Raw genomic sequence first — 20,866 nt, 5'->3', positions numbered from 1 at the left:
CCAGTCCATGTGAACCACCCTTAAAGTAGGTGGACCAATGGATTGATTCAACATAAGGCAGCTTCCTATATTCCTATGTTCATTTCTACTGCCCCAGCTTAAAGAGAGCAGTGGTTGAGCACATGCTTAGCACTGGGTGCCTCGGGTTCATTTAGTGGCATCTCCAAGCAAAGGGGATTTTGGGTAGCGAGGCTGGCAAAGACCTGAGAAATGCTGCCAGTTTGGGCCAGGCAGACCCCTGCAGCTTCAGAACCTGTATCAGTGTTGAAGATGCTTCTCTGACTTCATCCTTCGTCTCTTCTTGCAGGGCCGGCTTCCCCGCTACCTCATCAACCAAAGCTTGAGCGCCACCATGACGGAATTTCTTTTCCACCTGCGCAAACGTGTTATGGAGGTCATGGCGAGGTCTTAGGTTCTTGGAACTCCTTGCTCTGATGTTGCCTTTTAAGCGTGCTCAAACCCAACAAGGTCCAAAGAACTGGAGTATCTTCCTTCTTCTTCTCCTCTCTCTTCCTGCCAGAGAACAAAGACAATATCTCACAGCTGACGTTCTGGATCAGGCTGAAGAGCCTTTCCCTGTGTCTTCAGGTTGTCAGCCAGGTAAAGGGCTGAAGGTGATGACCAAATGGCTAGAGGGAGGTCGAGACAAAGCAGGTGGTCCGTGTCCAAGCGAATTGGTGAGAAGCACCAAGGTGGTTTCTTTGAGCCTTTCACTGATGATCAAAGTTAACATTGCTACTAGAACTTGAGCCATGTATGGATTCCGATGTGCCAAATTCCTTCATGATCATGCTTCCAGAATCTGCTAAGTGCTTACCTGTATAGCCCCATTCCTTTCTCCCTGGGTGTAATCATGATTTGTGTGTCCATAAACTTATCCAATTGCCTTCCATGGCGGAACAGAAGAGCACCATCAGATAACCTGCACACGGCTGAAGTGCAGCAGATTAAGCCAGAAAGTGCCCCAGGCACTGCTACTGGTCGTCCACCGATTGGCATAGCTGTGACGGCGTCAGGAGGTTTTATTGCCCGAATGTTTGGATGAAATTTGCCTATTGTATGCTTGAAGAGATAATGCCCAGAGAGAACGAAATCTCCTGTCCCCTGTCAAGTACATGGTCTTCAGTGGTGCACCAAAACTGACACCTTGGCTTGAAAGCATTGCTGTTCCCAGTTCTGTGTTGCTTTATTTTCCAGTTTTCTCCTTCTGCCCATGAGTAGCAAAGGCTATGAAATAAGCTTCCGTAGACTAAACTGACCCAGTGGTTGGTTGGTGGTTCCTGGGTTTGATTGTGGCCTCCTCATTCTGGAGTAGGCTTCAAATGTTAGTAATGGAGGCCAAGACCTATAATCAGTTCTATTGACTTGTTCAATATATAGAGAGGCCAGAGCCCTTATCTGCCACTCCTGTGTGTGTGTGTAGTGGAGGAGGAGCATCCTTGGAAACTTCCTGCCTGGTGCCTATCGGAGCTAAGCCTTGAAAGCAGCCTGTTGTTTCATGAAGCCTGAGCTGGGTTTGCCATAGAAGTGAGACTAGTATAGACCTATCACCAGAGCAGTTGTTTATTGTTAACCTCCTTCCTTCACTCCCCAAAGTCCTTAAGTTGCCTTCCTCTGCTCTCCTGCATTCGCTGTTGATAACCAGTATTCTCCAGGTGAAAAACTGCGTAGCTCATGAATCAATCTTCAGAGCCTTGAGTTCTGTGTCTCTCTCCCCACACCCCGCCTTGCTTGGGTGTAGAAAGCTGGAGATGTGGTAGACATAACATCTATAGGCCTTTTGGTCTGCCATTGACTGAATTTGCCTTGAGTGGAATCGGCATTTCCAATCCCTTCAAAGGATCAGCTTTGGGACACAGGAGGGTGGGGCAGAAGTGAAATGCCTTTGCTTCAACATAATAAGTGCAATAATCCTGGCACAGAGCTAACGTGCAACGTACCAGAAGTGTCCAAAGTTCTCGGCCTCAAATGTCAGCTGTTGTCCAAGCCATTTGGGTTAAACCACACTGACTCCTGTGATTCTCCACTGCATTGAGGCAGCTTTCAGCAGAAGTAGTATGGGGGATTGCACAGAGATTGCAGCCTTAAAGCAGATATTTTTTTGTTCTCTCCCAATCCCACTGCAGTCTGGCTCGTATGGGTGGGAGATGACTTCTCGAGCGATTCCTGCACTTTTAAAGGCTCTAGAATCAGAATTAGTCTTGTAGCAAGAGTCACACATGGGTGCTTGCTCACTCGGTGCATTTTAAGACCCCAAGGCAGGACTTGAAATCAAAAGGTTGAAATGAGAGCAAATAAATATATATATTCTGCACTGGATTTCTTGGGAGGAGTAAACTGCACGCCTGGCTTACCCAACAACAGGGCAACTAGCATGTGTGCCAGACCTGTTCTTGCAGGCGTATTTTCAGCAGTGGAGCCCCCCCTCACTTTTGTATACTGGTTTCTCCCCTTTACCTTGCCTCTGTTTGTGTGTTTTGTGCAGTGGGTGGAACTTGTAGGAAGTCCTGTCCCCTCCATCTGATATCTTTGTCGGAATAGGGAGGCTTATAAGAGGCTTTTTCCTATTGCAGTTGTGGGGGGGGGGAGTTTCCAGACACCACAATAGGCTTCCAGGGATGAAAAAGAGGCTCACCATCCAGGGAAATGGTCTGAAGTGACTCACTTTACAATATTTCTGCATTTTTTGCTGGCATCGGAGATTTGCAGGAGTTCCCGTTTCTAAGAATCGGCTATTAATCTTATTAAAGCGCCTTGGGTTGTTCGTAAGCATTTCAAATGGACTGTGAAAAGGGAGGCTTACAGACTTCGTGAATCTAATGCACAGAAACTGTTTTCTTTGATGTGTGCGTGGGGAGTGGACCTGCACACCTCATTTAAAAAGCCACTTGAATAACACATATGCCTTTTGCATTGATTCTTCGTTACTTGATCTAATAAAATCTAGTGACAACTTTCCTCTGGCTCAGTGTGTCTTTCTGCCTAGCATGGGATATCCATTCACTTTCAAATCTCCATCCATGAAGAACGGAGCTAATCTACCAACTCAAAAATACCACAGTGAGGATATGACTTTCTTACCTTAATTGCTGACCCCTGTGTTCCAGACTAGCTCCTCCTCCTCCTCCTCCTCCTTCTCCTCCTCCTCCTTCTCTCTTTTAACTTATGTGAGCTGCTTTGGGAGACAGTAATTATCTGGAAAGCGGAATAAAACAATTACACAGTTTACTGGCGTTTTGGCAGCATGATCACAACCCTGCTTTCCCAGGGGCAAATCTCCGTGTGTTCATTGGGATTCCTCCCCAGATCATTTGCCTGGGAATTTCAAAGTGTTCTGTTGCTTTTGCCCTAGGAGCAATCCTGGGAAGATTTACTGTTCGGCATTTTACAGATGGAAAATTATATTAGAATTATATTAGACTCTGATCTTGATAACACCAGTTAGCAACTTACATTTAGAAACTGCTCACGGGTGCGGTCTACTTGCACAGCTAGTGTGCCAGCCAAGTGGTGAACTTCTGCAGGGTTGCAGCTTTGGAGATCTACTGTCCACATGAGCAGAATACTCCTTTTTAGCACAAGATGGGATGTTGGCCTTCCAGTGGAAACAAATCCATGCACGACCCAAGGTCACGCAACGAGTTTTATAGCAGAAGTGGGGACATAAAATTAAATGGAAAAGGCTAAGAATTGCAAATGGGTATGTGGTTATTCTATTAACCCTGGGCAGAGTAAGGCTACTCTAAACAGCCATCACTTCCTCCAGAGACTTCATGAAACACAGAGCTGTTAGTGGACCCCTATTCCTCTCCCAGAGCTACAGTTCCCAGAGGTCCCTGTCACTGTGGATCGATTGTGGGTTAATCCACTCTGGCAATTGGGAAGCCATGACTGTTTTTAAACTGTTATAGTATTTTAAGGTGGAATGTGGCCCAAGTCTAACTCCAAGGCTGGACCAAGACATGTTGCTTCGGGCAAAATAGCCCATACAACATGCTCTTTCCACCTCTAGTAGCCAACTGGGCTGGCCACTGAATCCTACTTCAGTACTAATAACAGGGCAAAGCACAGACCCTAAGGGGGAGGGCAAGATGCACAACAAAGGAAGAAGAGCTATGGGGCACCACTGGTTCTTAGCATATGCCGCCAGAAGCAGTCACCTTACTCTGCCTAATGACAGGACCAGCCCTGCTAGGCTCAAACAACCTACTTGGCGATTAAGAAGCTCTTTGGGTGCAAGCCACTGTCTTGCCCACTGTAACGACACTTGCAAAGTAGCTGTGAGGATAAACTGAGATGGCTCCATTTATGCTACCCTGAGCTGCTTGGAGGAAGGGCTGGTTGCAAAAAGAATAGACTGCAGAATTTCTCCCAGTGGATAACCACAGCAAGGCCTGGGTTCTGTTCTGCCTTTCTGTGCCTCTAATCCTTTGGCTTCATGTGGTTCCACAGTGCCTCGCAACTCATCTAATCCTGTGGTCTTTCTTGAAGATTTGAAAAACAAACCTACTTTTCATTCCATATAAACACAGAGGCAACATACAATACACTATTTCACACTCTGCAGTTTGTTTTAAAGGCCTTAAGCTATGGCGGAAGGGGGAGAATCTCACATGATCACTGCTTATGATGTGCAGATGATATTTAAAGAGAATTCATAGAACTCCTTTGCCTTCCCAAGTGGAATTCCTTTACTACTTGGACTTGGATCTACCCTATCTATTTTCTCTCCATCTTCTATTTTATCGCGTTTCAATATGCTGGTCTCCAGCCTGTCTTAGCATTTATTATACTTTGAGAGAGAGAGAGGGAGAGAGATGAATTTCTGGTACAAAGTTTGCTGCTGCTGTTGCCATATAGAAGAAGACCTGGAGAAGAATCCATTGGTCGTTGGGTATGTGTTACAAGTTAGCTTTTTCATTTAGCAAGCCCCGAGCTTCCGCCAAATTTATAATAAGTTATAATAAGCAATGGCAGACAACGGCATAAATTAAGGTAAGTGTGTTCGGCTTTCAAAGTGATGCTGTACGGAAGCTGGCAGTTCCGGAATCCATCTCTCATGAAGTGGGAAGTACAGAGCATTGCTGTTTAGGGCCCCAGTTGGCCAGACGAACCCCACCCTTTCCCAGGATATTCCATTTCATCCCCACTCCCAACAACTAGATGGCATTTCCTTCCTCCATTAGAGTTCTGTGTCTAAATATTTCAGTTCTACTTTTGCAAATCTTAGCATTCCCCCAAGTCTGCTAAAAACCTCCTCCTCCTGCTGCAATGGTGTTTTGATTATAATGTAACTTACAGGATTCATCATGAAAGGATTCCGCCTTTCTCGCTTTTACAGTTTAGCTACTGTTTCAATGTACAGTGCTTTGTTTGATTCACAATCTTTGGGTGTGCCTTTACAAAAGCCCTCTTGAATTATATGCACACTTTAATTCTAGGGCTGCAACATTAAATGCTTCTATTAATCAGCTTTTAATTAATTGGTCTACTTTAATTGAGGGTGACTCTTTAGTTTGAAAAGTTGTTGTGAATAAATGTACGGAGCAAGGCTCAAATCCAAGGTTTCCAGTCCCAATGTGGCATCTACCGGGCTAAAGAGATGCATTGCATAGAATGTTCCGAGGGCTTTTTTTCAGCTGGAACTTGCCAGCACCTCTCAGGTGGGCACCATTGCATTCTAAGAGAATGAAGGAGGTGTTCGTGGTGAGTTCCAGCACTTCTTTTCCTAGAAAAATAGTATTGGACTTCCCTCTTTTCATCAGAGAAATGGAGGAGGTTACGGTATGTGAGAAGCATTTGCCCATGTGAGCTCCCACTTTCAATCCAAAGTGATAAAGCCCAGATATCAGATACAGTACTGTACCTAGGAAGCTGCCTTCTACTGATCCAGACCATTGGTCCATGTAGCACAGTATGGTTGACAATGACCAGCAAAGGTTCTCCAGGGGCAATCGCAGCCCTACCTGCAGATGTTGGAGAATGAGCATGTGCTCTACCACTGAGTTACTTGGTGAGGAGTAGACCTAGGAGTCCTGTCTTGGTTTGAAGAGCAGAAATAGACAGTAAATTGCAAGAACTCAGGCCAAAAGAAAAATGGATTTCAAATATATCTTCACAAGGTTTATTATGAGTGATATAACTTCGTCTTTAGAAAATTACATGTATTCCTGATGTAAGGATAATTATTTTAAGATGGTTTATCATTTAAAACATGGACAAGCTATCTTTGTACATTATAAGCAATTCAACTCTTTATTTAGAAAACAGAATGTAATTTTGATGTAAGGTTAGTTATTCATAGATATACCTGTAATGTTCATTTAAGCATATTCTCTGTCTTTTACATATGATAAGACTTTATGTTTAGAGATCTGAATGATTTTTTGTTATAAGGAGAATTATTTTAAGATTCATTTCTAATTTTTCAATATTCCAGCTGATGAAGAATTGTCAAAACAGGGCCTTGTCCTGATTTTTACTGGAATTTATTTTTATTTTGCCTACTATACTGGGATTGATTCCTATTTGAACTCTTCATCACACAAATAAAACCTTGTGAAGATATATTTGAAATCCATTTTTCTTTTGGCCTGAGTTCTTGCAATTTACTGTTTATTTCTGGACTTTACCAAGAACTCCATTTTCTACTTGGTTTGAAGAGCAGCCATTGTGATGCTGTTTGTTTGTAACCTTTCTGTTGCAGCGATACGCTTCAGTATTTCAACAAGTTGCAGAAGCGACGGGAATTGGAGGCCGTCAACTTATGGAATGAACCAATGGACAAGACTCACGTGGAACGGGATGATGATCATAAACTCCACATGTTGCTGGAGAAAAGGTCAAAAACGCGCCGGGGATCAGAGGTATGTTGTCCTTGCGCACGGAATATTTTTTGTTTGGGGGAGAATTTAATTGCAAGACATTTGCCCACGTGCAGTCTGGAACGTCTCCAGAGGAGGGCAACCAAAATGGTCAAAGGCCTGGAAACGATGCCTTATGAGGAATGGCTTAGGGAGCTGGGTATGTTTAGCCTGGAGAAGAGAAGGTTAAGGGGTGATATGATAGCCATGTTCAAATATATAAAAGGATGTCATATAGAGGAGGGAGAAAGGTTGTTTTCTGCTGCTCCAGAGAAGCGGACACGGAGCAATGGATTCAAACTTCAAGAAAGAAGATTCCACCTAAACATTAGGAAGAACTTCCTGACAGTAAGAGCTGTTAGGCAGTGGAATTTGCTACCAAGGAGTGTGGTGGAGTCTCCTTCTTTGGAGGTCTTTAGCAGAGGCTTGACAGGCATATGTCAAGAATGCTTTGATGGCGTTTCCTGCTTGGCAGGGGGTTGGACTGGATGGCCCTTGTGGTCTCTTCCAACTCTATGATTCTATGGTTGGTTCATCTGGAGGAGTAAGTGCCAGACAATGATGTCCATGAACAAGAATTATTGTGTATGTGTGCCCACAAACACAGTGAGGCATTGATGTAAGCATTAAAATAATATAAGCCAGTTTCTAGTTTCTGCCGCACTCTAGTGTGACCAACAAATACAAACCAGCATAGGGCTATGCAGGTGGGATGGGCTAATGGCTTACATTGAGTTATATTGGGCCAAAAGAAACTTCTTCGGGGAATCCAACCCCTTTCCTGACAAAAAATAGCATCGGAAAGAGCAGTGATGTAACCCTTAACTGTCTGCCACATACCAGGCATCCCCAAACTTCGGCCCTCCAGATGTTTTGGACTACAATTCCCATCTTCCCTGACCACTGGTCATGCTAGCTAGGGATCATGGGAGTTGTAGGCCAAAACATCTGGAGGGCCGCAGTTTGGGGGTGCCTGGCCACATACGGATGAGCTTCTGCTGTTTGCATCCATGGATGGGAGCAAGAAAAGTGATGCATCGTAGGAGCAATCTGCCTGGGTGGCATGATCTTCAGCAATAGGGGCCTCAGTGGGGTGCAGTGTGTTAATGCACATGTAGGTGCACACACAAAGCAGCCCTTTAAAGACCCCTGTAATATATAGGCCTTTCTCCACACATAGTTTGCATGATGGTGGGCGTTTTGCTGAAAAGCGTAGCTTAGTGGTTCATTCTTTTGATGGTCTCCTGTATCCTGACAAAGGACTACCGACGCTTGAGCTTTGACATCATCGCTCACCGGCAGATCCGTCGGAAGATGAAGGACCGATGGAAGCAAATCCTGGAAGTCTTGGGTATGGTGTCCTTGGGAGATTTCCACCACCGACCAAAGTGGAGAGTGTTAAGAGAGCTGTTATCCTTACTCGTTTTCATTTCTCTCAAGTGTTCCACTACTAAGAACTACTAGAGCCTTCTCCCTGTTGACTTTGGAGGGGTGAAGACTATTATTTACCTATCCTTGGCCACTGTGAGAGCAGGATACTGGATTCCGTTCCTATCCAACAGGGCTGCTCTTGTTTATTATTTATTGAGTTGGTGTTTGGAGTGGATTTGGGCATAAATCAGGCTTCCTCAACCTCAGCCCTCCAGATGTTTTGAGACTACAATTCCCATCATCCCTGACCACTGGTCCTGCTAGCTAGGGGTCATGGGAGTTGTAGGCCAAAAACGTCTGGAGGGCTGAGGTTGAGGAAGCCTGGCATAAATGATCTCTTCCCAATGTAGGATTCAAAGCTGAAGCAGATGGGCTCCTCACTGTCACATCCAGCACCTCATATGAATCCCTTCACAATCCTCAAGAGGCCCGCAGGATCCACACTGCCCTGGCTGAGCAGACAACCATTTTTGGCCGGCATCGTGGTGGTCCACCCGAGAGATACCTCTTTGTCATTGTGAGTAGAGGGAGGATTCGGTAGAAACTTCTGTTGGGGCATGTGCTTGTCTGTGCAGTACATCACCGCAGGGACAGAAGCTGTGGGCCTGACCCACCGTGGCATGGAAGCAGCTACCATGAAGGTAGGAGTGGAAAGCAAGCTCCTCCAGGTAGCCTGATTGTGGTTTTCAAATAACTGCTTCCAATGTCATGAAGCCTCTGTGAATCGACTCCTTCTAATGTGCTGATTGGCCTTACAAATCCTTTAACACCTTGCCACCCTCTCCCAAATATTTTTTCCTTTGTCCTCCAAGTTAAGTGGAGATGTTTCCCCTCCTAGTGTTGGGAGTGTGATGCCAAGTCTTTTGTTCGACATAGAGGGTCATGCTTTCAGGACAAAGCAATCCTTTTGAAATTCTCCCCCTTCTGCAGGTAGCCTTGTTAATGGCTAAAAATACGTGGCGTTTGCTTGGTTAGTCAGTTCTCTCACTTTGAGGGAGAAAGATCTCAGTTGAATATTTTCCTTTGTCTGGAACAGGACTTTGGTTGATTTCATTGGCCTTTGGTTGATTTCATTCGGGGGGGGGGGGATTATTAGGTTGTTTTAATTTTGATTATATTTTTGTGGTTTTATATTTTGATTTTGTTTTGTGAACCGCCCTGAGACCTCTGGGTATGTGGTCATCTCCCCCCATTTTTTAAAATCCGAGTCCCCCAAAATAGGGGGCGTCTTATACATGGGGGTGTCTTATAGACGGAAAAATACGGTAATTAAATTAAGGGTGTGCCAGCTCCTGTTGTTGTTGTTGTTGTTTCTTCTTCTTCTTCTTTAAAGAAGGCCAAATAGTTTAATGGGAACTATTTTTCTACAACAAAGGGTGGATGTCTCCTAGGCCAGAAAACAGAGCGGAACAACAATAAATCACTTTATCTCCTTTTGAATGCTTTTAGACTCAGACTTCCCTTAATAAATCTAATATTACATTTTATTACCAGATACTTGTGTCTTGGTAGTTAATTACATACTCCAACCCTACCCATTCAGTACTAGGCCTGTGCTACTAAGAACCTGGGAATCTCCCTCGTAACAGGGGCTCCTTGAAGTGTTTTGGCCCCTGCCCCAAACAGGGACCATTTGTTCGGTTTATTTTATATGTGTTTCCCTCACATCCCCTGACTTTTAAAAGTGGGGTAGAGGCAGTTGGCAAAAATCAGTATTTTTGTTTGCTTAAAGATTTGGGGGATCCCTGACCTCTCCGGTGACCCAAGGATTGCCACTCTCTCTTCCATTATTTTACCTCACAATTACTGTGAGGTAAAATGCAATTGAATCCAATATTTACTGCTGGCTTGGTGTGGTCATCATTTTTAAATTTTCTACTTCTTAGGTGTCTTAGATCCCTTTATTTTTGTCACCCTTCCTTCCCTAGGACAGGCTGCTTCTCCTTGATGTGGGAGATGAATTCCTGTCAGCGGCTCGGCACTTCTACCCCGTGGAGGACGAAGAGGATGAGGGATCTTCCAGCGATGGAGGACCTACAACACCTGGTCCTGTCTTGGTCACAATGAGCAACGAAGCTCAGGAAGAGATGGAGGAGGGCGTAGACGGGGATTAAGCCGAGGAGAAGGTGGAAGAGAGGCAGACACTGAAGAAAGAGGCAGGCACAACTCTACCTTTGGATGGAAGAACGAATGGAGTCCGCATATTCAGAGTAGACTACTGAACCTGTTGGAAACTCCCTTTGGCACAAAGAACTTGCGCCCCCATTTCCCGTTCATGCTTTACCCTTTTTCTTCTGTATTAATGTCATGGGTTAACAAATAGCATCGTTTCTCATGACTCTCAGTCAATAGTTTTCTATAAAACAAGAGGTGAACATTTGGATGGAAAAACATAAACCAAAACCCAGAGCTGAAATGTTCTCCATGGCCAAAAATGTGGGGCTTTACCACACTGCCTTGATACAGTGCCTTTATTTTGGCTTTGCTGCTCAAGACTAATAATAATAATTATTATTATTATTAATACCCCACCCATCTGGCTGGGTTGCCCAAGCCACTCTGGGCGGCTCCCAACAGAATATTAAAAACGCAATAATATATCAAACATTCTCAGGGTGTTACAGGTAGGTAGGCATGTTGGTCTGTCATAGTTGAAACAAAATAAAGCACCTTAGAGATTTTCCCAGATATTGAACTGGTTTCTACCCGGACACTGTTTCCAGCTGCCGTATTCTGACTATGTACGGGAAAATCTGGATGTATGGCAACCCTACTCTGTGTTTAATGTACACAACATAGGCATACAAATGGGGGGGGGGGAGTTACCCCACCTCTGGATGAAGCATAAGCCCCAGGTTCCCAGCTTTCACTTTGAAAAGCAAGTGCACTGTACATGTTTAGCAGTTGTAGAACCAGAGATGCAAAGCAAAAGGTGCGGGCGGTATCCCTCTCTTTTGTTTCGAGAGAAGCTTGCCTGCTCCTACCTTTCATTTATGTGTGTTTGCTTATTTGGAGTATTTTAGGGATGCAATATATCCAGGATTTGTCCGTCAGAAATAGCATCCGGGTTGAATTTCCAAAAACCACCGAAAATCATGGCAACCCATGTTGGAAGTGTGGATATTATTTTTATTTTTGGAAGTGTTGATTTTGATTTTCCTTTAAAATTGCTCAAAAACTTCAAAAAAAATTGAGATGTTGCAAAAACAAACAAACCCAAAACTTAATTTGGAGAAGTTCGGATTTTCACTTTTTGAAATATGGCAGCCTCATGAGAAGAGAAGACTCCCTGGGAAGTTGGGCAAGATTGGAGGGCACAAGGAGAAGGAGACAACAGAGGATGAGGTGGTTGGGCAGTGTTCTCGAAGCTATGAACATAAGTTTGACCAAACTGCGGGAAGCAGTGGAAGACAGGAATGCCTGGCGTGCTCTGGTCCATGGGGTCACGAAGAGTCGAACACGACTAAAGGACTAAACAACAACAACAGCCCTAGAGTATTTGTTTTCTCTACCGCACCTGCAAAAAAATAATCCTGTGTATGTCCATGGCAAACAACATACATAAATGTTGCCCATTGGCCATGCCTGCCTATCAAATGTTTTCCCCCCTGTCCTTTCTACAAGAAGGGTTGTTTTCTCTCCTCCTCCTTTTCCCTGTCCATTTTTGCGTGTGCTTCCAGGCCACCTGTTCTCCTGTCCTCACCCTCTTCTCTCCAATCTCTCTGTGTACAACCTGTCCCTGATATACAAGCCGCCCGGAGCCTGGTGACAAGGATTGCTGCTGTCCCTGTCGCTAATCCCCCTGGCTCCTGTTTCTAAATAGCAGAGTCTCCGTTTGCGGGAAACAAAAGGCCTGGCTGGGGAAATTTCTCCCTTTCTTCTCCTTCCCCACAATATTCCAAGCATGCGATGGACCCAGGGCGGCCTTTTCCTGGATTCTGGATCGCAGGGTTTCAAGCATCCAGCCTAGAGGTTGGCAAGAAATGTTGGAAACTGCTCTACTTGTCCCTCTTGGCAGAGACATGCACAAACACATATACTGTATCTCTTCCTGTCACTATCCTTTCTGACAGCTGAGAAATGCTAGATAATTAATGAGCCGTCTTCTCCCAGCCCCCCCCACCTCCAGCTCATTTAACAACTTTCCTTGTGATGATTTTGTTCTTCCTTGTCAAGGTTTCTGTGGTTTTACACCTTTCGCAGGAATCTCTGGGCCTCTTGGAAGGGATACGCCTGCCTGTGTGTACAGATGCCCACGTTAACTGTTGCACCCTGGTTTTGAACTGAAGAGATTGAAAACAGAATAACAGAATAACAGAACTGTCAAGTTGCAAGGGGGACCACGAGGGTCATCTAGTACAACCCCCCGCAAAAGCAGGAATCTTTCGCCCAACATGGGGCTCGAACCCACCACCCTGAGTTTAAGAGTCTCATGCTCTACCAACTGAGCTATCCAGGGCCAAGTCACATAATGCCTTTATATGAATACATTGGAACAGCCACTTTTGGAATATCATAGACCCATATCATAGAGCTAGATAGTATGCTTTTTAAAAGAACACAACACAACTGTGCAATGTTCAACTAAACCTGCAATCCAACATACCCACCTCAGAGTAAGTCTCATTGGCCACAGAAGGACCTCTGAGCAGATTTCCATAGGATCACACCATAAAATGATGAAGGGATTGGAGTATTTTAGAGCATACTGCAGGGAGCTAGATGGAAACTCAGTCCGATTTGGTAGGGCGCAGTCAGAAGGCATGGCAATGTGCTCTCCTTTGACTCCCCCTACAAAAGGCAAGTGGGAAGGGCTAAAACCTCTCTTTCCTGCTGGCCCATTGCCTTCTGAGGCATAGCTGATGATCCTTTGCATGTGGAACTCCTTGCCCCAAGACTTCTCTGTCTTCTACCAACAAAAAGCTTTCTTTTCCCAGTGGCTTTTGCTTCTGCTGCGGCTCAATTTAATTTAATCTGTCAGCCTGGGTTTATTGTATTCTTGCTCTGTGCTGCATTTGTGTTTTTACTGATGGATTGTTGTTGTTTTTGTATGCCTTTTAAATTTTTATAAGCCACTTTGACCGACGACTTTTTTTTTTGAGTGGAGAAAGCAAGTTATAAATCTTCGTATAAATAACAAAATGGCAATAAGTGTGTGTGTTTTGTTTGTTTTCACCAACTGCCTAAGCCTTAACAGTCTCGCTCCCTTCTTGGCCCTGAGCAAAGGTCAGCATATTATGATCCTCACTATGGGAAAACAAATAGCTACTCCTGTTTTTTGGCTAGGGGCCTTGTAGGGACAGCAAGCCAAATGATATCCTCCCTGGGCCACAAGTGTGCTGGTAAGCCTCACATTGATGCTTCACCCAACCCAGTCTACAGCTGCCTCCTCCTCTCCCTTACACGTTGGGTCTGGTCAACGTGAGCCGCTCTGTACGGTATCTGCATTGGGCAAGCAATGTTTTTCCCAAAATGGATGGGGAAGGGAAAGCAGATGCGGCCTCAGTTTCTGTTTGGCTTGGAGAGTTTGTGGGTTTGTCTATGAAGACCTGTCAGCCACCCTACGGCCAGAACATCCTGAACTCTCCCAAATTGTCTGATCTCAGAGGTGAAGCAAGTACTTGGATGGGAGAAGGTCTGTCAGCCAGAATACTGTTGAGAGAGAATAGGTCCGCTCTGCTTTGTTGTTGTTGTTGTTGTTGTTGTTGTTGTTGTTGTTAAAAGTGGAAGTCTGATTTGTTGCTACCCTGTACAGAGCTACATTATTATTATTATTATTATTATTATTATTATTATTATTATTACCGTATTATTATTGCTATATTTTCTATACTGCCTTTGATCTGAGGATCACAGGGCAGTTTACAATATCGAAACACAAAAAATACATACCATAGATTGCCCATTTCATACCACCTTTTTCTGTGGCTCATCTGGCACCATCTTTACATTTCTTACAGCACCAGGCAAAAGCATTCCTATTTACCCAGGCCTATGGCTAATAGATAATCTATGGCCTGTAACAGTGGGGGGGGGGAGGACTGTTATTATGATTTTTATTTCATTATTAGGCTGCCATTCCCCCCCCCTATAAAAACCATAGCCTGGCGTGCTATGGTCCATGGGGTCACGAAGAGTCGGACACGACTAAACGACTAAACAACAACAACAACAATAAAAACCAAGATTAAATGTGAGATTGGCTGTAGCCTTGCACCATATGTCTTATATTAACTAGGGCTTAACTAGGGGGACATTACTAGGATTTCAAAGGTGGAATTGAAGTCGGGGGGGGGATCTCCAAAAGGTGACACTTTGTACTGGATCTTAGGCAAGTCAACTTTTTGGGGGGGTCCTGGTTTTTACTTTTTGAAATACAGCAACCCTATCTTAACTGAATATCTGATCCATAGTTAATATTTCCCATACCTAATAAACGAGATCCTTGGGTAATAGGGTGATACGTGTTAGTTCATTTTGCTGCAGTTTGTAACTTTCTCGCTGCTCCCCTCCCAACCCTTTGGGTTGATGAGGTGGAAATGGGTTGCAACCTGCAGGCTGAGTTTCAGGGGAATCGGCTGCTTTACCCGGACCAGAAGTCTCCTGTTTCCTCTGCCATCCACACGTGTTGGATGCTCTGACCTTTGGTCACGTTGGAGGGGTTTGTGCTGTTATGTTAGGAAGTGGTCTCACGTGGAGGGGAATGCTTTAAAAGGAAAACTGGGGGGAGAGGGGAGGAACAGCACACACACAGCAGGCAGTTACCACCTAGAAGTTTGTGCGCTTGGTTGTGTATGTGCTAATCTGCCAGGATTATCTTTTTATGGTTTATTTCATGGCCTTTGGAGACAACCACTCTTGACCTCCCTACTCACCTGCCACCCAAATAAACAAAGATACAGTTTACTTCTCCATCCAGGAAAGGACATGCTGATAGTCCCCTGCCAAGTCCTCATTCTATTTTTAAAGCTCAATCCCATTTAAAGAGGGGGGGGGAGAGGGAGGAGGGAGGAGGGAGGAGGGAGGAGGGAGCATCTTTCCAAATACAGAAGTACAAGAATGCTTTTAAATCAGGGGAAGCTGATAAGAATGTGTGCTTGGGAGAAGGGAAAGGCTCTGCTCCAGTTATTAGAGGTCAACATCCACAAAGTTAATGGGGTGGTTGAGGGTGGAGGAGGGGGGCAAACCCTGATAAGGTGTATTATTGATTAGTGACCAAAATGTCTATCATGATGGCCTGTAAGTATGAAAAGGTTATTTGTTTATTTGGGGGTGGGTGGGGAATAAACTAAACTGCCTAGACTGCTCCATTTCAGACCACAGGTGTGGGCTCTCATAGGCAGGTCCTCTTTCAAAGGAAAGATGCCCAATTTGCATTTTTCAAAACAATACCAGACCCTCCATTTTGTCCCTGTTCCAGTTTCTGTTTTGATAGCGGAATGTCTCGCTTTTCCTTAGGATGTCCCTATTTTCATCAGATGAATATTGGAGGGTATGGAGTTATGCAACCCCCAAGCCAAGGAGATAAGTGACGATACAACCTTTAGAATACATGTGAAGGCAGCCCTGTACACGGAAGTTTTTTTTAGTGTTTAATATTTTATGCTGTTTTTATATATGTTGGAAGCCTGTCCAGAGTGGCTGGGGTAGGGTATTATTATTATTGTTATTGTTATTATTATTAAACAGGACATCCCTACTTTCATCAGAGGAATGTTGGACGGTATTGCAACACACAAACCGAAACCCAGCCATCTTTTGGAATTCACACTTCTCTGAATTTTGCAGTGTGGCTCTCCAGCTAAGAAACATGTACCAAAAACACACACACACAAGCTGCGATAAAGTGTGCATATAAATGCATATGATAGTGAAAAGAACATACAAACTGTGTCGTATGAAGGGGAATTGCTTGACAATACTGTGTAACGTTAGGCAAATTTGCACGCAAAGCTTTGCGTACCAGGGGAAATTCTCGTTAGAAATGCTAATGAATTTTCACGAGGTCTTTTTAAAACATTGCCAACGGATGTGGGAAATGGGATTTAAGACTGGGAAAACTGGGAAAGGAAACGCTACTTGCTGTTCTCTGTTCCTTTTTTGCAGCTGTAGGAGGTCGGTGGTCTTCAGCCCTTTCAGATGCTGTTGCTGCTGTTGGGTTTCACATTAGACCACCAGACCATGGCACAGCAGTGGGTCCTGACCCCCCAGTGTCATAGCTGACAGCATTTCTTTTGCTCTAACCCTTCAGCAGTGCCCTCCTCCCCCATATATATAAATAGCATTCAGGAATCCTGGCTTTGAGCCTGCCAAATCACACTGTCTTCCCAGTAGAATCGCTAGAAGGATTTGGCAGCCCTGTTGGTTTTGGGTTATATAACTCCCTCCCAGCCCACTCCATACCTTGTACCATTGCCAAATGCCCTGGCCCTGCTCTGGCATCACGGACCTGGCCCAAAGGCTTGGATTAGCTGTCCCATCCCTTCCTCCTCCCACCGCAGGGTCTCGCCCACATCCCCAAGGGGCCAGATCACCAGGCCTGCCCTATTATCGTCCTAGTGACTTGGGCTCCTCACGGGCAGAGACATGTGAAGGCTGGGCTGCAAAGGGGAGCCCGAGCCTGTACATATCAGGCTATCTTTGGGGTCGGTCGCCAAGGTCTTCTGCCCTAACTTTGGTTACTGTTTGTAAGAGAGAGTTTGGTTTCGGAGGTTGCTAGGGGAGGAGGGATCTTCTTGTGCATGGAGTGGGGGTGGTTATTATTTGTGTACAAGTGGGACAAGCAACAAAACGTTGCCCTGTGTTCCTCTTCAGTGTTCCAGCCAGCCAGCCAGCCATGCCCTCTTCCAGGATACCATTCCGTTCTCTCTGCCCCGCTTGTGTGTCCTGAGTTAGGGGCCATTACATGTCCCTTAGTATGCTCAGACCCTGTTTGCGTGCAGCCTTGTACAGGAACAAAATGGCAAAAAAGCAATAATCTTTCTTATCCATCAGCAGTCTTAGCAATGGCATTATAACATCACAACTAGGAGAGCTTTTACAACCCTCTACCTAATCTTTTTCAAATAGCTATGATATTCCTTATTTGAACTGTCTCATAATATTAGCTAACCTTTAGTTTAAACAAAATTAGAGTCTTATTTTGGGGGGGTTTTACCCCAGGCTGCGGTGTAGCTTTCAGTTCTTTTCAGAGTCTACAGTTCCTGTCTAGTTTTTGATAAGAAAACCTCAGCCCCTAAATATTTTCCTTCTGAGGAAACAGAGATTTTTTTCCCAGTGAAACGAGTCACTCAGCCAGCACCTCGTCAAGGTTTACTTTATTTAGAGGTTTCTTTGAGAAATTTATGTTTTTTCTATATCAAGGTTTCTCTCGGGAGATTTAAGCTAATTTTGTTTTGTTTTTTTGAACAATTATTAGTTTAGTTTTAATATCATTCACTATATCAATATCTCATTTCGGGGATTTATCTCAGTATAGTTTTGTTTTTGCATCTGTACAGGAACAAGGCTGCTTGCCCCATTCCTGCAGTGTGTGTGTGTGTGTGTGTGTGTGTGTGTGTGTGTGTGTGTAGAGGCTGCTGTTTGCACAGTGCAAAACAATCAGAGCCCCAACAGAATTCTGGGATCTGTTTACACATGTGACAAACCCAAATGTGATCCGTCCTTCTGAAGGAGATAAACACATTCCGCACTGCTCTCGCCATTCCTTAAGAGCACAATGCCAAGGCATGGTCTTGTCAGGCAGCATCCCCTACGAAAGTATCTCATGCTGTTATGTTATACTGGGTTAGGCTGAATTTCTAGAGGCATAGCTGCCTTGGCAGCAGAAGCAACAAAGAGGTCTGCAGCCTAAGGAAAACAACAACAAATATAGGACGGATCTGCCTTATCCCAAGTCAGACCATTGGTCTGTATTGTGTTATTAAAAAAAAAATTAAGGGACACACATTCCACAGAAAACCAATCCTTCATCCTTCAAAATTAGGAAATATTCTCCGAAGAAGTAGACACTTTATTTTAGTACATAGGTCAATACCAATGTCATTTTAGCTCTCTTGGTAACCCCAAATATTTCCCCTGCAGTAAAGGGAAATATCCTGGAAAACCCTTTTCTTTTCACCTACAAATCCTGTGTATGAACAGGAGAGGTCTGTGACAATGATTTCAGAAACTAGAGCATTTACCATTTCCAAAGAATGGTCCAGACTGGCCCGGGTAATGCATTCGGCAAGCATTATCATGGATCTTGACAGCAGACAGGCCACACCAGGGGTTCCCAAACTAAGGCCCGGGGGCCGGATGCGGCCCATTCGCCTTCTAAATCCGGCCCGTGGACGGTCCAGAAATCAGCATGTTTTTACATGAGTAGAATGTGTCCTTTTATTTAAAATGCATCTCTGGGTTATTTGTGGGGCATAGGAATTCATTCGATTTTTTCCCCAAAATATAGACCGGCCCCCCACAAGGTCTGAGGGACAGTGGACTGGCCCCCTGCTGAAAAAGTTTGCTGACCCCTGGGCCACACGATCAAATTTCTGTTGTAGACTGCCTCTTTCTGTAACGATTGTATGACGCTTTTGGGTGGTCTTTGGCGAAGGACTTGGGCAATTTTTAAAATCTTTAAAAGTTGTTACACACTTTTGTTCTGGTTCCTCACCATTGTGAAAGGTGGTGGTGGTGGGACTCTGTTGCCACACAAAAATAAAGATATCCCTTCCTTCTTTCTACTGATTCCTGCCTCTACCCATTCTTCTCTGACCAGTCATGGACATAGGGGACTCTGAGTCCCTTGGGAGATTTGGGCTGTAAAAGGCAACCCCAAATTTTCATTTAATTAGGGTGGATCTTCACACAAGGAAAAAAAACGCTATAAGTAAGCCAGAAATTAAATTGTTATAACAAGGAAAGAAAACAAAATGGGAAATTGCAAATATATTTTTTATTTTTTATTTGCTCTCCAGCACCATATGGTGTTGCATGTTTATAACGCATTCAAAACACTGTTTTTTGGCTAATGTAGCTGAGTCCATAGTCCACAATGACTGGCAGTAGCTCTCCAGAATTTTAAACAAGTCTTTCCGTCTCTGTCTGCAGGCACCAGGGTTTGGACCCGTGGCCTTTAGGATACAAATCACAGGCTCTGCTACTGAGCAGCCCTTCCCTTGTGGCACCTTTAAGACTAGCAAATTTATTGTGGCAAAAGGAGTTGTCCACTTTACTCCACAAAACCTTATGCCACAATCCACTTTTAAAGTCTTTTAAGTTGCCGCAAAACTCCCTGTTTTCACATAGGCTGGAGATGGACGTAGGCCTTTCCAGTGAACTCAATAACTGCATTCTGAGGTGTTTCTTTTCAAACGTCACATGACTTCCAATGCTAAACCTGCCTTCAGTCACAGATTTACTCCCTGGATATATCCTGGATATCCTTAGGGAGTCACAGATTTCGACAAGGGTCTACATGCTTTGATCATTGTGAACATGCGGTTAGCTAGCTATAAACTGTTAGCTAATGAATCGGCTCAGGCACATTTTCAACAATGGAGCTCAGGGGATTTGTGGAGTTGAGGGGAGATTTTGGTGAAGGGGGAAAATATTTGCTGATTCAAAGGTCTCTTCTCAACAACATCCAGGTCCGAGTTGCGAAAAAGATGTTGTGGTTTAAAAGGACATCTTGCGATCACTTTTTTGTCTCTATGGGTTGTGTTCAACTAACTTTTATTCAGCATATACCCATGGGGTTATACTTCGCTGTTAGTTGAATACAGCTCATAATCACCGGGGAGGTCCATGTTCCTGTGCAGTACCTGGGCGTATGTGTGTTTGAAGGGGGACTTCCATTCACACCATAGCTGCCAAGTTATCCCTTTTTTTAAGGGATTTTCCCTTATGCTGAATAGGCTTCCTCGCAAGAAAAGGAAAAACTTGGCAGCTATGATTCACACATCCTGGTGTGGGGCTGGCTGTGATGGAAGGGTGCTTGTTTTGAGGGTGTTTTACCTCTGGTAAGTAAGGAGGATGTTGCATTCATACACGTGTCGTAGCAGCTCCAGGAGGGAGAGATCCCAAATGGAGACACAGAAGCAGCTTAATCCTGCCCCTCCCCACTGTTTCCCTACTGCAGTTCTTGCTCCTGTGGGCTCATCCTTCCAGCCATGTTCATTTGTAAGGGTAAATAAACCATGTTTATTCCCTCTTTCCGCAATGGAAGTCATGTGAACAGCTGCATGCTCCTTGACATGGGCGTACCCAGCGAGGGGAAGGGGGGCAGCTGCCCCCCCCGAGAAGCAAAAAAAAATTTTTTTAATGATTATAAAGTGATGAAACGAAACAAAATTAGGTAGGGTGATGGTGTAAAAACATGGTGTTTACACACTAAAATGGTGTAAAAACCGAGAAGTATCTAGAGCCACCTAGCAACTGGTAGAAGAATCTATGTCAGCCAGCCACTGGGATTCAAGAGAGGGAGAGGTCTCTAGCGGGCTCTAGCAGAGAGAAGAGGGAATCTTCTAGAGGGGTCTAGTGAGTTCCGCGTCACTAAACTGAGCCGCCCGCTATTAGTTTACCTTCTT

General features: G+C 44.5%; 2 protein-coding genes across 5 annotated transcripts in view; both read left to right on the top strand.

Moving 5' to 3' along the window:
- The window catches only part of STARD3 (StAR related lipid transfer domain containing 3), a 29,175-nt gene extending 26,217 nt beyond the window's left edge, over positions 1–2,958 (top strand). For all 4 annotated transcript variants that reach the window (XM_035134948.2, XM_060281505.1, XM_035134947.2 and 1 more), the window contains one exon: positions 308–2,958. In XM_035134948.2, the coding sequence (XP_034990839.2) occupies positions 308–412 (105 nt within the window). In that variant the 3' untranslated portion in view covers positions 413–2,958. The remainder of the gene's footprint in view (positions 1–307) is intronic.
- Positions 2,959–4,082: 1,124 nt separating this feature from the next.
- LOC118094471 (melanoregulin) lies at positions 4,083–13,395 on the top strand. The gene is made up of 5 exons (XM_035134946.2): positions 4,083–4,894; positions 6,707–6,866; positions 8,124–8,214; positions 8,645–8,811; positions 10,223–13,395. The coding sequence occupies exons 1-5, from the start codon at positions 4,818–4,820 to the stop codon at positions 10,406–10,408; spliced, it is 681 nt and encodes a 226-aa protein (XP_034990837.2). The 5' UTR covers positions 4,083–4,817; the 3' UTR covers positions 10,409–13,395.
- Positions 13,396–20,866: the final 7,471 nt, after the last annotated feature.

Source organism: Zootoca vivipara, chromosome 13, assembly GCF_963506605.1.
Source record: "Zootoca vivipara chromosome 13, rZooViv1.1, whole genome shotgun sequence".
NCBI classification, from domain to species: Eukaryota; Metazoa; Chordata; class Lepidosauria; order Squamata; family Lacertidae; genus Zootoca; species Zootoca vivipara.
The sequence above is the reverse complement of the archived record's forward strand: the minus strand, read 5'-3'. Positions and strand labels throughout refer to the sequence as shown.

Coding starts and splice junctions, on each gene's coding strand:
- LOC118094471 (XM_035134946.2), top strand. CDS start 4,818: ATGAATTTCTGGTACAAAGTTTGCTGCTGCTGTTGCCATATAGAAGAA. Junction 4,895..6,706: donor AAGAATCCATTGGTCGTTGG/GTATGTGTTACA, acceptor TTTCTGTTGCAG/CGATACGCTTCAGTATTTCA. Junction 6,867..8,123: donor AAACGCGCCGGGGATCAGAG/GTATGTTGTCCT, acceptor ATCCTGACAAAG/GACTACCGACGCTTGAGCTT.